This window comes from Mus caroli, chromosome 3, assembly GCF_900094665.2.
Source record: "Mus caroli chromosome 3, CAROLI_EIJ_v1.1, whole genome shotgun sequence".
Lineage (NCBI taxonomy): Eukaryota > Metazoa > Chordata > Mammalia > Rodentia > Muridae > Mus > Mus caroli.
The window spans coordinates 116,130,085-116,146,199 of NC_034572.1; the positions used below are offsets into that span (position 1 = coordinate 116,130,085).

The window sequence follows — 16,115 nt, forward strand, 5'->3', positions numbered from 1 at the left end:
AAAAAAAAAAAAAAAAAAAGAAAGTCAAATCGAATCAGGTACCCCTCAGTCAAAATTATGTAGGGGTCTGGCAACTGCTTCCTCTCCTTGCCTTTAAGACCTAACTAGTGTCAGGCAGTGGTGGCACATGCCTTTAATTCTCACCACCCAGATGGCAGAAGCAGGCAGATCTCTGGGAGTCTCGGGCCATCTTGGTCTACAGATCTAGTTGTAGGACAGCCAAAGTTACACAAAGAAACCCTGTCTCAAAAAACAAAAAGACAAGACAAACAAAAAAGGAACAAACAACAGAAAAAAATGTAAATAATAATAGTGTCACACTGTTACCAAGACAACTGTATTGTTGGTACTGTTTCTTTATTGTTAGGCATGGTGGTGTACTCCTGCAAGGTCAGTATTTCTGAAGTGAAAGCAAAATCAGGAATTTAACAGATTAAACGGCAAGTTCAAGGCCAGAGTAGGTAACATGAGACCATCTCAACAAACCTAGAATGTCTCTTCATTAAATGTTCTTTCATTAGCCCTTAAAGTGTGCTATTTCCTACCAGATCCATGACTAACGCAAAACAGAAATGTGTGTTCAAAGATATGCTAAACTCAGTGCAGGACTTTCTAGGATTGGAGAGATAGCTCAGCAGTTAAGAGTGCTGTCTGCTCTCCCAGAGTACCCAAGTTTGGTTCCTGGCACTTACACTGGACAGCTCACAGCCATCTATACCTACAGTTCCAGAGGTTTCAATGTCCTCTTCCTACATGTAGTGTGCACATACACATACAGGCAAAGAGTCATACACATAAAAATAAGTAAATCTTTTTTTAATGAAAATGTTGCCCATGGGTCTCTTAGGGAACACTAATATAGTGTGGACAGTATTATCAGAATTTTCTTTATAGAAGACTAACAGTCTGCTATGCTACCAAAACCAAATGTATCCTCTTCCTTGACTTTAGTATGCTGTCAAGGTTCTCCAAAGGCCTTCAAACTTCTAGCTTCGTCCACATTTACTTTTCTATCAAAACCAGTTATTTTCCTGATAGATACTACCACAAGAGTTTAAGATAAACTTTCACATATTTAAAAGTTAACTGAGGTGAGCAGATAATGTTTCCAAGTTATACAAATGGAAAAAAGAAAAAAAGAAAAAAAAGAAAAAAGAAAAAGCCAGTTGGTGGTGGCGGTGCACACCTTTAATCCCAGCACTTGGGAGGCAGAGGCAGGCAGATTTCTGAGTTTGAGGCCAGCCTGGTCTACAGAGTGAGTTCCTGGACAGCGAGGGCTACATAAAGAAAAAAACAAACAAAAACAAACAAACAAACAAACAAAAAGCTATACAAGGGCTGAGGGTATAGACTAGTGGCTTGTTAAGTGTTACTAAGACCCTGGGTTCCAGTCATAGCACTGGGTGGGGGCTGGGGGTACACAAACAGGAAACAGGTATAGATACTCAGGCACTATTGGAGAGATGGTCTAATGATTAAGAGACCTGGCTGCTTTTCCAGAGAACCCAAGTTCAACTCTTAGCATCTACACAGTGGCTCACAACCATCTATAACTCCACTTCCAGGAGATCTGATGGCCTCTATGGGCACTGCATGCACATGGTACATATACATCCATGCAGGTATACTGACTGTGATAGCATGGCTATAATGAAGGGCTAGGGAGATGACTTAGAGAAGTTAAGAATGCACATTGCTCTTTCAGGACTCTAGTTCAGTTCATAGCATCCACACTGGATGGCTCAAAACCACCTGCAGTTCCAGTTCTGACATCCTCTTTTGGTCTCTGTGGGCACCTACACTCCTATATACAGATACACATAATTAAAAATGAAAACAAAATCTTAAACTAAATCCATTATCTTTTTTTTAAAAATGCAGATGAAGGCCAGTGGCATGGCTTAGCAGATAAAGGCACTTGTCACTAAGCCTGAAGATCTGAGTTCAATTGCCAGAACCCACATGGTGGAAGGAGAGAACCAACTTACTTCTGTATTCCAACCCTCATGCTAAGTACTGACAATAAAGTGCAGAAATTTACACCTTCACACCGTTGCTGGTGAAATTGTAAAATGCAAAATAAGCAGGAAATTCTTGAAGCAGGTAACAGTTACTCAGTAATTCTGCAACTACTCTCAAGAGAAACAGAAAAACCCAGTCTGAAAAACAGAGAACCATACATCCACTCAAAAACGTAGCCATAAATCTTCACAGCAGTGTTATTCATAATAGAAAAACAAAGAAACAACCCAAATGTCCAATGAACAGATTAATAAAATGTGCATACACACGCAATTAATATTATTTGATAAAAAGAATGAAACACTCACTGATAAATGCTACAATGTGGATGACCTTTGAAATCATTATGCTAAATGCCCATCAGCAGTGACCACATATTTTATGACTCTATTTATATAGAATGTTCATAATAGATAAATCAGCAAAGAAAGCTGAATGGTTTCCTAAGGCTGGAGGTAGGTGAAGAGAAGAAAACACAGAATTGACTTTTTTTTTTCCCCAGAATTGACTTTTAATGAATACCATCTTTTCTTCTGGCACGACAAAAAAAAAAAAAGCATATGAAATAAGCACTGACAGGGAAGGCAATGAGCAGATAAAAGCTCACGGAATGTGGGAGGGAGTAAGAGAGAGGGATAGACAGACGGGAAAATAGGAAGGAAGGAGGGAGTCGGTCAGTGAGTTCATGCACACACACACACATTCGTGTCCAAGTGTGGAGGTTACAGGTGGAAATAGGTGATTTACAGTAAGAAGAGAATTAAGAGATGGAGATGGCTCAGTGGTTAGGAGCACTTGTTGCTTTGCGCACAACCCAGGTTCAATTCCCACCACCAAATGGTGTCTCATAACCACCTGTAAGTCCAGTCCCAGGGAATCTGACACTCTCTTCTAACCTCCAAAGCACCAGGAACACATGTACATCTAAGCAAAACACTCATACACATGAAATAATAAAATATTATCTCTAAAAAAAAGAAAAAACCCAAAACCAGAACTGATTTCTCCCAGTTCTGGTGCCTGCTGAAACTGCTCTCTGCTTCCAAGATGGCCTTTCCATGCTGGACTGTCAAAAGGGGAAAATGGAGGCGCAATCAGGGGACACTCTTGTCCTTCAAGTCCTTCATAAGGGCTCTAGCCCTGTTCTTGAAGGCAATGTCTTCATGGCCTAGTCATCTCCTAAAGTGCACACCTGCAATATTGTTATATTGGGAGATTAGTTTTAACAAATACCAACCAACTATATTTTGGCTACTATGAATAATTCTGTAATAACACAGAAGAGTTATCTCTTTAGCATCTCTTGTCATGTGCTTTACATATACACCCGAGTGAGATTTTGGGATCATATGAAGTTCTAGTTCTAAATATTTTAGGAACGTCCATACTGTTTTCAACGCTATACTAAACTTACATTTCCACCAAAAGTGGCGCACTTGCATGTCCACCAGCACTTACTTTTGCATCATTTTGCCAAAAGCCATTTTTAATGACATACACTGTGTTTTCAATCTGAATTTTCCTGATGAATAGTGACATTTGAACATTTTTCTGTATACTTGTTGGACTTTTGAGTGATGTTTATTCAGGTCAATTGCCCAGTGTGTATATGTGCAAGTATGCCAGCCCATGTATGCAATGATGTGCATGTGTGGGCACACATGTGCCACAGCATACAGATGGAGGTCAGAAGACAATCTCAGGTGTCAGTCCTTGCTTCTACTTTGAGGCGAGGTCTCTTTGCTGTTCACTACTGCATAGACCACATTATCTGCCTTGTGCATGTTCACAGATTCTATCTCCACCTCCCATCTCCCCGTAAGAGCACTGAGCTTCAGATACCTACTTCACATCATAGGACTCAAGTCCTCAGTGCACAGAAGCATGTTACTCCCCCAGCCATCTATTTCCACTGCCCTGTACATCTATTTCTAAGATCAGGTTATATAGTATCTTGGTTCTATATCCTTTAGCAGATAAGTTTCCAAAAGATAGTCTCCCATTCCAGACACTTTACTTTGGTGTGTCTATTTTTGGTTTTGCTACCAACACTTTTGGGATCATATTCAAAACAATCTTTATCAAGACCAATGTTATGGAGCTGTCTCTGTTTTCTTCTAGTATTTTAATAGTTCCAGGTCTTCCATTTAGGTCTTTACTCTATTTGGTTTTATTGTTGTTTTTAGTGTTGTTGGGGTTTTTTTGGTGGGGTTTGGTAAGGATCTAGTGAGGTTTTCTCAAACAAATAGACAAAAACAACCTATCTTTGATCTAGACCAGTGTTTCTCAATATGTAGGTCAAAACCCCTTTGGGAGTCAAATGACCCTTTTACAGTGTCACTTAACATCATAAAACACAAATATTTACCTTGTGATTCATAACAGTAGCAAAATTAGTTATAAAATAGCCACAAAAATCATTTTATGGTTGGGAGGTGCTACCACACCATGAGGAACTGTCTTAAAGGGCTGAAGCAGTAGGAAGGTTGAGAACCAATGATCTAGACAATGAAGTTTGAAAATGTCCTCCAAGATTCGAACTGACAATACTATTGGTGATATAGATCTGTTGGTAGAGTCCTTGGCTGGAGTGCATATAGTCCCGGCTTCAACACTCAGCACTGCACAAACCAAGAGTCAGAGAGGTGGAGGATGCCAGTCATCTCATCATCATGAAATAGAGGGAGAAGATCAGCTGCTCAAGGGCTTTGCTATGGAGCAAGTTTGAGGGAGGCCTAAGCAACCTGATATCTTGTTAAAAAAAAAAAATAGAAAGAAAGAAAGAAAGAAAGAAAGAAAGAAAGAAAAGCACATTCAGAAACACACACAAAATAAACACACACACAGCTTTTACCTATTAAGAACATAGTAACAAATATTAAAATCTCAATATACGAAAATCCTGGATTCACGATAATGACAAACAAGGTTATTTAGATCAATATCACTATTCTACAGAATGGTCTAGATTTAAAAGATAAAATATATCTTAAATAAACTAAAGCAACAAAAGACAACTCAAGGTGTTCTAAGTGTGAAATGTCCTATGCAGGTTCATATATTTGAAAACTTGGCCTCCAGCTCATGGTACTGTTTGGCAAAAGAGTAGAGACTATTAGGAGTGTCTAGCTGGAGAAAGTCAGTCACTCGAAGTTAGGTCTTGAGGGCTACAGCCTGCGCCAGTTCTAGCTGGACTGCTTACTGAGCCAGCGATGTAAAACAAACCATACAAACCACAAGCTCCCAGCACCAATGACAAGAGCTGCCCCAGCCGCCACACCCTCCCTCCTATGGATTATGCTTTATGAACCAGAAGCCAAAACAAATCTTTTCTCCCTTAAGTTGATTCTGTCAGATACTTTGTCAGAGCATCCAAAAAATTGACTACAACAGTATGAAATTACAAGGTCACAAGTAAAATAAAAACGAGCATCCAAAAATGTATGATGTAAAAAAAAAAAAAAAAAAAAAAGGCTACCTCTTCTAGGAAGTCTGTCAATTCTGAAAATTTACATCTGTTTTAGTAAAACAGCAAGAGACACAACACAGGAAGAGAAAGCAAATCCAACAACCACAGTAAATTCCAAAACCTTAAACTTGGTTCAAGGTAGTTTCAGATTGGTAGTGACCTTAAACACATAGCAAAAGAAAATTCCAACGTATGCACTGACCATAGGCAGATAATAATTCTCATAGATCTCTGGTCAAAATGGAAAAGAACACACTCAGGAGGACATACTGTATGGCAGCACTTATATGAAAGTCAATCCTTTGTTGCCCAGTTCATTAAGTCATTAATTCATATCGGCCTTCCCTACAGGTAACACCCATCAGCCATAGGCGCACTAACAAAAACCTGGGTGCTCACACGTCTCCTTTTTAGAATCTGAAGGGCCCGAAAGAAAAATATGCTACTTAAGATAATCAGCTGTAGCCGGGCGTGGTGGCGCACCCCTTTAATCCCAGCACTCGGGAGGCAGAGGCAGGCGGATTTCTGAGTTTGAGGCCAGCCTGGTCTACAAAGTGAGTTCCAGGACAGCCAGGGCTACACAGAGAAACCCTGTCTCGAAAAACCAAAAAAAAAAAAAAAAAAAAAAAGATAATCAGCTGTACTCAAATACTCAGAAAACAAGACTCCCAGAGCTAAATAAGCTGGGAACAGTTTCATATAAAGAGACACAACTGGTTTCAATACCAAGTTATGAAAAAGATTCCTCAGGCTAAAAGAGATACAACAGATAAAGCTAACCCTCAGAATCCATGAGGGAATGAATCCAGGCGTGTTCACAAAAAGAAAAACTATGAATGCTTAAGTCCCTTCTACATGATGGCACTGTATGTGGTATAACGCAGGCACACCCTGAAAAGGTTTCCACATACTTTAAAACATCTCTACATTACTAATAATACTTAACACAATATAAATGCTATGTAAAAAGCTGTTTTACTACATCGCTTAGGGAATGATAAACTGGGAGTAAAGATAGTGTTTTTTAGTGTTCCATACAGATACAATCTTTTTGAAATATTTTCAAACCACATATGGCTGACTACACTGGTACAGAACCCAGAGAAGGCCAATTAATTATAAACCCAGGAAATAAAAGTGCCTTAAGATCTAAAGCATAATTTAATTACAAAGTTACAGCAATCCATTGAATTACTCCACCAAATCAAGAAGTGTCTGAGTGCTTACTACAGTCAGCTGCTTGTCTAGAAAAGCAGAAACAAAACAGGTATGTTCACATCCTAAAAATAAAATGCTAATGTGACAAAAATGGGGATATCTGCTTCTCAAATAGTAATAAGCATATAAAAGATTTCACACCCAGTGCTAGAAATTGAACCCAAGATACTAGGCAAATAAATACTTGACCATGGAGCTACCTCTCTAGCCCCCTCCCTCACTGGACACTTTAATGACTCTGACTAGTGTCCTATCAAGAAATTAAAGAGAAGCCAAGAGAGCAGTGCACACCTGCAATCCCAGAGCCTGGGAACTGGAGGATGGAGAATTTAGAATTCAAAATCAGCCTCAGATCCATAGAAGCTCTGAGGTCAGCTTGGGCATAAGATCATATATCCCAACCAAAACAAAACGAAACAAACAAACAAAAAAAAGAACACAAGGAAAAACTGTCTCTAAGGCCTAAATATTAAATTTGGATTCAGTGGGGATATTTTAGACCAACCCTTTTCACTATGCCTTTCTCAACAGCTCCAGATGAATCCTAAGTGCTGAATCCCATATTAACAAAGCAATCAGATACCATCTTAGAATGCCTGATAGCATTCCTTCATGCTGCAAAAGAGGTTTCAAAGAACTAGTCTGAGGAAATTATGCAAAAGCAATCACAAATTTTATGACAATGTTATTTCAGAAACAAAAGAAAATGCTGAGAGGCAGGAATGACAATATTAAAATGATCTGTGGTCCCTATTTTCAAAGCACAATTTTCAAATTAAAAGATTTATCATTCTATCATTAATTAGAAAGTGGTATCACACTTAAAAACAAGTCTATTTCACACAAGAAAAAAAATTCTTAGTCCATAAATCATCTCACAAAACTCAAAATAGAGTAAAGCACCACAATCAAGCCGACTACCTTTTCCCATTGAGGAGTCTCTCACTTCCAGAAACAGCTCTGCTAACTAAAGCGATACAGAAGAATACTAAACGGCAGATGAGGAGAGAGGAAGTATTAACACATTGTGGTAATAATTCATATTAAAGATACAGTCAGTTTCAGAACCAGTAAGACTACTGTACTAAAGAAACCAACACTTCAAATATTTTTGCAGGCCGGGCGTGGTGGCGCACGCCTTTAATCCCAGCACTCGGGAGGCAGAGGNGAGGCCAGCCTGGTCTACAAAGTGAGTTCCAGGACAGCCAGGGCTACACAGAGAAACCCTGTCTCGAAAAACAAAAAACAAAAAAAACAAATATTTTTGCATGAGTGATGAAACACATGGAATTATCTTCCACAACTTAAGGACATGGTCTGAGTCAAGAGGACTGGCTGTTATTTCAGAGGACCAATGGTCAATGCCCAGCACCCACATCGCAGCTCACAACCATTTGTCACTCCTTTAACTCCAGTTTCAGAAAACCCAGTACCCACTTCTGGACATATACATGCAAGCAAAACATTCACATACATAAAATAAAAATAGAAATTTTAAATAAATAGATAAGATATAAAGGAATGCCTCTTACTTTCACCAAAGAATTGGGGAAGAAATGATCCCTTCTACTAAAGCAAATTATGATTTCCTTCGGTGGTTTGTTTTTTTTAAAGATTTATTTATTTATTTTATGTATATGAGTACACTGTAGCTGTCCTCAGACACACCAGAAGAGGGCATTACAGATGGTTGTGAGCCACCATGTGGTTGCTGGGAATTGAACTCAGGACCTCTGGAAGAGCAGTCAGTGAGTGCTCTTGACCCCTGAGCCACCTCTCCAGCCCCCTTCTGTGTTTTTTTTTAATGGTTCAAAAACTAGGTTGATTTTATGCTAATGCATAGCTACATGTGCACAGACACAAAGATACCATATTCCTGAATCAAGCCAAGCAGTCAGCCAGACCAGCCTCTGCGCTTAGTCCCTATCTCCGACTCACTGCTTTCAAGCTCCTTACACTTAATGCAAGTCAAATCTAACCACTATGATCAGGCTGGCCCAGAAAGCACTTATTCAACGGTCCCATCAGTGCCAGGCTCTATGTCAAGAAGCATGTTGGTAACTTGCTTATGAAACAGTAATGAAGCTGACTGACAATGAAAGAACGATGAGTAAGACATGATCGCTGCCCTCTAGGAACCTGAGAATTCCCACATGCACAACCCTTCCCGTTCTAAAACCTAGCAAAATTGATGCAACCTATCTAAAGCTTTCCCTACAATGAACAGAAGAAAAAGAAACCTTTTAAAAAATAGTTTTAACCTTCAGTTGTCACTTTCTATTCATTTTAGTGTTAGTTCTAAAGTCTTAAGTCACAGCTGGAGAGAGAGTTCAGTGGTTAAGATTATGGGCTGCTCTTCCAGAGGACCCAGGTTCAATTCCCAGTACCCACGTGGTGGTTTATAATCATCTATAACTCAGTTCTAAGGAATCCCTCTTCACACATCCTGGTGTATAGACATATGTACAAACTATATACAGAAAAGAAAAAAGCAATAGTCTTCATCACATGAGCTACTAGAGATTCTTATTTCTGTACAACTGATTCTTTTGTTCTATATATCCACAAAGCCTAGGTTACAGTTTAAACCATATGAACACAAAAGATCGTGGGATAGCCCAACATCAGTCTTTCCACATCTTTTAGAATGCTACTTACTACACATGGCTTCAACTGAAATACAGGCAGCTCTCAGTTTTACTTACTGAGGTAGGGTCTCTAGGGGCTAGCCAACTCTGCCTAGTCTAGCTAGCTATCTTCCTCAGGAAACTTATGACTGCCTCCTGAGTACTAGGATGTCAAACAGCTGCCATACCTGTCTGACTTTCGCATGGGTTCTTCAGGATCAGGGCTCCAGTTCTCACACTTGAACAAACAAGTTGCTTTATCCACTAAGCAATGTTCCCTGACCCAGGTAGCAAAATTTTAATAGGCCATAAAAATGAGATGCATCTGACCTATATTATCTGTCATTCATACATATATATGTATATATACACACACGTATATACATACATGCTTATCAGTACAAATATTTCTTCTGTTGAACTTTAATTGACCTCTCAGAAAACTAAAATGATACCTCCTGACAAGTAAAACTTACTAAGTGAGGGAGTTCTCTGACTCCCTTAGCTATAAAAGGGGGCTGTTAATTACAAAAGCTGTACTTCGGGGCTAGAGAGACGGCTCAGCAGTTACAGAGGATCCATGTTCAGTTCCCAGCACCCATAAAGCCAGCTCACTACCATCTGGAACCCAGTTAGATCAAGGGCACCCAGCACACACAGGGTAAATATACATACATGCAGGCAAAACACTCATTTACATAAAAATGAAAAACTTTTTAAAATCTATACTTTGTGAAATTACTGATTCATATTTAGCCATGATCCTCTATTCTTTATGATAATGAAGTCAACATAATAATCAATGGACAAGATATCATGCATTCTGGAAAAAAAACAAACAAACTGTTGACTCTAGTCACTACCTCACTTAAATGCTCATTTAAAACTAGAAGTCCCTTAAAGCACAGCTCAGATACATTAGCAGTTAATCCATAAAGCCTTAAAGCTATACAACAAAAGCCTGACCTAATCCATTTAGCAAATTACTGTTAATTCTGAAACCCAGGGCCACAAATATAGAAGTTCTATGGAATACCTTTATTTCCAAATTTTAACACAAGTCTTTAAGAAGCATTAAAACAAGTAAGCTTGTTTACTTGTTAGTGTACAACTGTATCCCCAGGAATTCAAGACCGGCCTGGGCTGTACTGTGAAACCCTGCCAAAGAAGAAAGATTAAAATGGCCAGGGGGTGGGAGGGCAGGGCTGAAATGATAGTTCGATAGTGCAGTTGATCAAGTGGCAAGTATGAAGACCTGAATCCACAATGGAGTAAGTAAATAAATTCCCAGAATAACCTGACCACTGAGGAGCCAGCAATGAGTAGGCTCCTGGAGCTCCCTGGCCAGGAGGCTCACCTAATCAACAAGCTCAAAATGAAGGAGAGATCGGGTTACAAAAAAAAAACAAGGTGGATGACCCCTCAAAACACCCAAGACTGACCTCTGTCCTCCACATGCACGAATACCCACACATGCAAACACACACATAAAAGATAAAACAGCAAAAACCACCAGTTACAGCAAATGACTTAGGTTTGAGCATGGAATTATATATCACCAAATTTCTGTGTAACAATGAATTTTCAATCATTAAACCCTTAGGATAGTAATGTGACCTTAAAGATAAAATAAAATGTGACAACTGTTTTCTATATTTATATTTTGATGCGATTTTTCCAGACATCAAATTCCCAATAACAGACAGTATAGGTGCTTGTATTATATTGCAACCTAGTGGAAAACACAATCCTCGTTCAAAGCTGTAAAACAAAGACTAGAGGCACGGCTCAACAGATAAGAACCTGTACTGCTTTTGCAGAGAACCTAAGTTCAAATCCCACCACCCACATTGACAACAACTCACAAGCACCTGTAACTCCAGCTTCAGAATCATGTCCTCTTCTGGCCTCCTTAGGCACCCATACACATGCATGCACATGCAAGCACATGCATGCACATGCATGCAGATTAATCCAATGGCTAAGAGCACTTGCTGCTTTTGCAGAGCACCTGAGTTTGGTTCCCAGCATTTGGGATGAGCCTCATAATTGTCTGAGCTACAGCTCCAGGAGATCTGATGCCCTCTTCTGGCTTCTTTGCCAGATATACCCACAGTCAGCCACAAATAAATACATGAATTTAAAATTAAAAATAAGGGGCTAGAGATACGGCTTGCTGTCTGGTATGTGCGAGGTTCTGGGTTCAATCGCCAGGCACCAAAGAGATAAATAATAAATGTTGTAAATGGAAAATAAAACTATACCCATCTCCATTCACTGATGACACTGTAACCATCACAGAGTGTACGTTTAAAAGGGAAAACCCTTAATCCCAGCAATTGGAGGGAGTCAGGTGGATCTCTGAGTTTAAGGCCAGCCTGGTCTATATGACGAGTTCCAGGCCAGCCATGTTTATAGTGAGACTGTCTCAAACAAACAAACATAAAAGTAAATGGGAAAGGACCAATAATGCCTGAAATTCTAACTGATGTTACATGATTCGTTTACAAATGACGCTCACCATTATCAGAACAATCAAGTGGAGGGGCTCCAGAGGTGTTTTGTCTTGGTGGTTATGTTTGCAGACTGGGCAAACACTTGTGCAGAGTGTTACAGGACAGATTCCTGGGGCAGGGTTAAGTGGGTGACTAGATGAGCTTTTAAGTGTCACTTCTAAAATTCCCAATCTACAGCACGTGGAAAATGAGAAAACATTCGGCCTCGCGACTAAACGATCTGTTTCGAATCCCAGTGAGTGTACATACTCGAAACTTGTCCCTCCTCTCCCGCTACAGAGATTCCCGGAGATTTTCGCAAACAAAGGCACGGAAAATATGCACAGGTGGGATAAAAAGGGGAGTGGCAGAGGCCAGGCGGCGCTCGCTCGAGACAGCGCCCCCCACGTCGCCAATCTTCCCGGCCGCACCTGAGAAATCACTGCCCTGCACACCTCCACCCTCAGGTGGCGGCGTCCCGAGCGAATTCCCCGACCTATAACCCTCCGCCTTGCACCTTGGTCGGACATTGGGTATTGTCTGCAGCCTCCAGCGCCCAGGAAAAGCACGGAAGAAAGAGAGCGAGAGAGAGAGAGAGAGAGAAACAGACCGACACACACACACACACACACACACACACACACACACACACACGAGAGAGAGAGAGAGAGAGAGAGAGAGAGAGAGAGAGAGAGAGAGAGAGATGAGAATAAAGAACGAGAGGGAAATCAAGCGATCGGCAAGCCGCGCGCTCCTTTTGCCAAAACGAGCGTCCCTTCCTCGATCCCTCTACCTAATTCGGGTCACAAAAGCAGACCCGCCAGCCCAGAGAGGCTGCAACCGGAGCTGGCCGGCGCGGAGTCGCGGGCGCCCTAGGTCCCGAGCAAGGAGGCAGCAAGAGAGGGAAATGGGCGTGTGGGTTGGGCCTGGCTGGCCCCAGGCCGGGCTGGGAACAAAGCCGCCCGGCTCCCCCTACCTGGAGCTGGGGCGTCGCCCAGGCGCGCGGCGCGGGGATCCAAGCGGCGCCCCTTCGGGACAATGGCTCCCTCCCCCGCCGTCGGGCGCGCGGTACAAAGGCGCGGCGCCCGGCCCGGGACCCGTCCGCAAAGTCAGGCGGAGGCTGGAGAGGGGACGGCAGCGGCCGTCCAGGGTTGCGGCCCGGGCCCCTCGGAGGGAACCCCAGGCAGCCGCCCCGTCGCCTCCCCGCCCGCAGCCGAGCGGGCTCTCGCGGCACAAAGAGGCGCCGGAGTCCGCGGCGCGCCAAGCCCGGGGCTCCCGCCGCCGCCGACGGCGNGAGCCGCTCTGCTCCCCACACTCACCCACAGCTCGGTGCCCCAGCTCATGGCGGAACCTGAGGCGACTGGCGCCGGCCGGCTGCTCCCGCTGTCCTCTCTCGTCCCGACTTTCCCCACCTCAGCGTCTGCCTCGAAAGCTGCCGCCACCACCACCACCGGGTTCCCCAGTGAGTGAGAGAGACACGACTGAAGCGAGCCGCCGCCGCGTCCCCGCCTCCCGGCAGCGGGGAGGGAGGGAGGGGGCCGGGGCCGAGGGGAGGCGGGACGGCGGGGAGGGGGCGGGCCGCGGTGCACCCTGGGATCGGGGCGGGCCCGCACTCGCGCGCGCCGGGGCCGGCGGGGGTCTCCTCGGAGCAGCTCGCCCGTGGGGGATCCTCGGACCCTCGGCGGCGTCCGCTCCGGCCGCCGGGCTCAGCGAAAGCCGCGCTCAGACTCCCGCTCCAAAATGGAGAGCCAGGGAGGACGCCCACGGCCCCTGCCTTGCTCGGAGACCACCCCCCGCTCAAAGGAAGCGACCCCACACGTCAGCGTTCCCTGCCGAGCCCTGACAAAGAAACCACGTCCAGACACTGGAGCAGAGGGGTGTGTGCGTGTGTTTAGTTAAAAAAATCTGCCTTCGTAAGGTAACTTCTCCGTCCAGGCTTGGCGCTTCAGCCCGGGATCCCCGGGAACCACAGACCTGTAGAGGTCAAACGTCCAATGTGAATGCAACGTGTCACACGACGTGTCTGGTTTGGTTTTTTTTTTAAATAAAGCATTTTGATTTTTATTGTAAGTTCTTTCGGGAAACCTTTTTTTTTTTTTTTTAAGAGGCAAGCGATCCCGTAATCTTTTGGGGACGTTGCCATGGTAAAAGATAGACTTGGTGGAAAGCGAACCCGACTGACACCTGCAGGAGGTGAGACGCTGCTAAGCTTGCCCGAATTCTAGGCTCGTGGCTAACTCCAGGGGCCGGTCTCTCCCTCCTCACAGCCCTTAAAACAACCTGTTCAGAGCCTGAGGCGTCTCTTGCCTCCGATAGGAATCTTGGCTGCAGACCACCACTTGCTTTTAGCTGTGCTGAGTTATTTCCCAGCCTGCCTCCACTGGCAGTCAGCAAGTTTGGCTGGTGCTACTAGATACCGCGTACAGTATGCTCACTAACTCCCCAACATATGCTTTAGTATTAATTGCTTGTCGCTTAAAACACACATTTTCACTCTATAACCAGTAGAGTACTCTTCAGTGAGTCATGACAACTGAATGCTTCAAGGTCCCCCCACCAACAGACGTCTTATCAGCCTTGAAACTCCTCCCTACGGGACCCGGACCGGCACAGGTGTTCCAGCTTCTTCCGCCCCAGCCTTCCTGTTTACCTAGTTCTGCTCCCCATTGAAGTCCAGGCAAATAGCCAGAGCTCTCCAGGCAGTCTAACCACCACTCACCAAATTCTTTGCTATCCTTTTCTGAGGTAGGCTGAGCAAACGAATACTCTCTTCTAATTAGGTTAAGGCCGGTTTTTTATTTTTTTTTTAATGTTCTTTGAAAGTCGCTGAAGCCAAGTGTGATGACGCACACCTGTAATTTTAGTGCTCCGGAGGGGAGAGGCTAAGGTGGAACTACAGGAGTCAGAGGCTAGCCTGGGTTACAGAGTGTGCAGTGGTTGGGGGGTGGGGGTGGGGTGTTGGCAAGAGAGAATATCTTCCTAAGCAATAACTTCTTTCCACCATTTTTCTATATTTCTCTATTTCAAAAAGGCCTGTCTCTTTCAAAGTATGTCTCCTAACAGTGCTAATCACCTCTCCAGTCTCACTCTCACTCTCTAGATAGTATGAAGTTAATGTAGCAATCACAGGTTAAACTCTTTAGTAGTGGAATGTACTTTTTTTTTTTTTTTTTTTTTTTTTTTTTTTTTTTTTTTTTTTTTTGGGGGGGGNTTTTTTTTTTTTTTTTTGGTTTTTCGAGACAGGGTTTCTCTTTATAGCTCTGGCTGTCCTGGAGCTCACTTTGTAGACCAGGCTGGCCTCGAACTCAGAAATCCGCCTGCCTCTGCCTCCCGAGTGCTGGGACTAAAGGCGTGCGCCACCACGCCCGGCTAGTGGAATGTACTTAATAAATGGTTGTCTCCTTTAGAGCTATTCCAGTGCTAAGATGTAACTTACCTAAGCTCTGCCGTGGAAATTAAGAAAGACCTAAGGACCATAATTCAAACCAAAATTACACCTCTAAGAAGCAGAAAGCAGGTGAATCTCTGAGTTCAAAGACAACCTGGTCTACATGTGGAGTTCCAGGATAGCCAGGGCTACATAGACCGTGTCTCAAACAAAAGTAAAATAAGCTATTAGTCATATTAAGACTATACTATCGACATAATTCCCCAATAAAGCAAAACGTTTTGTCTTCAAGCTGAGCCATTTTTCTTTCCCTAAAACTTCTGAATAGGACTTCACAGTTTAAACAACTCACTGTCTTAAAAGTAAAAGTAGATTTTGAGCTGAGGTTATGGGTAAAGCACTTGCTTAGCGTGGATGAGACCTTGCTTAGAGTTCAATTTTCAGGTCTGGAAAAAAGCAACAACAGCAAAAACCACAGAACCCTAGATTTGAATTAACTAAAACCCAAGCAGCTGGCTACACCTGTGCTACACAGTGTAATTTTTAAAAATTACATCATCAGTTTTAACTACTGCAGCCTTGTCTGCCATGTTCAACATCGTGGGCACCACAAAAATAAAATCAAGTTCTTACAATACAGGAATAAAAGTGTCTATTGTTATATTTTGTTTTAAAAACTAATATTAATCAAAATTAAAAACATATACTATCTAAGTCCTCGTTCCTAAAATAGTTGATATTTAGCTAGGCAGAGATGTTTTACACACACACATACACACACAGTCACGCAGCCAAATGCTATATCACAGAGGTTTTGTGGGGGAATTTTGGGGTTTATTTTCATTGTGTGTAGTAAGTGTCTTAGTTAGAGTTTTACTGCTGTGAACAGACATCAT

The 16,115-nt window shown here is 42.9% G+C and overlaps 1 protein-coding gene across 1 annotated transcript in view; it reads right to left on the reverse strand.

Moving 5' to 3' along the window:
* Positions 1-13,342, reverse strand: part of Fnbp1l (formin binding protein 1 like) — an 83,803-nt gene extending 70,461 nt beyond the window's left edge. The window contains exon 1 of the mRNA XM_029475133.1: positions 13,151-13,342. Within this exon, the coding sequence (XP_029330993.1) occupies positions 13,151-13,174 (24 nt within the window). The 5' untranslated portion in view covers positions 13,175-13,342. The remainder of the gene's footprint in view (positions 1-13,150) is intronic.
* Between the last annotated feature and the right edge of the window lie 2,773 nt (positions 13,343-16,115).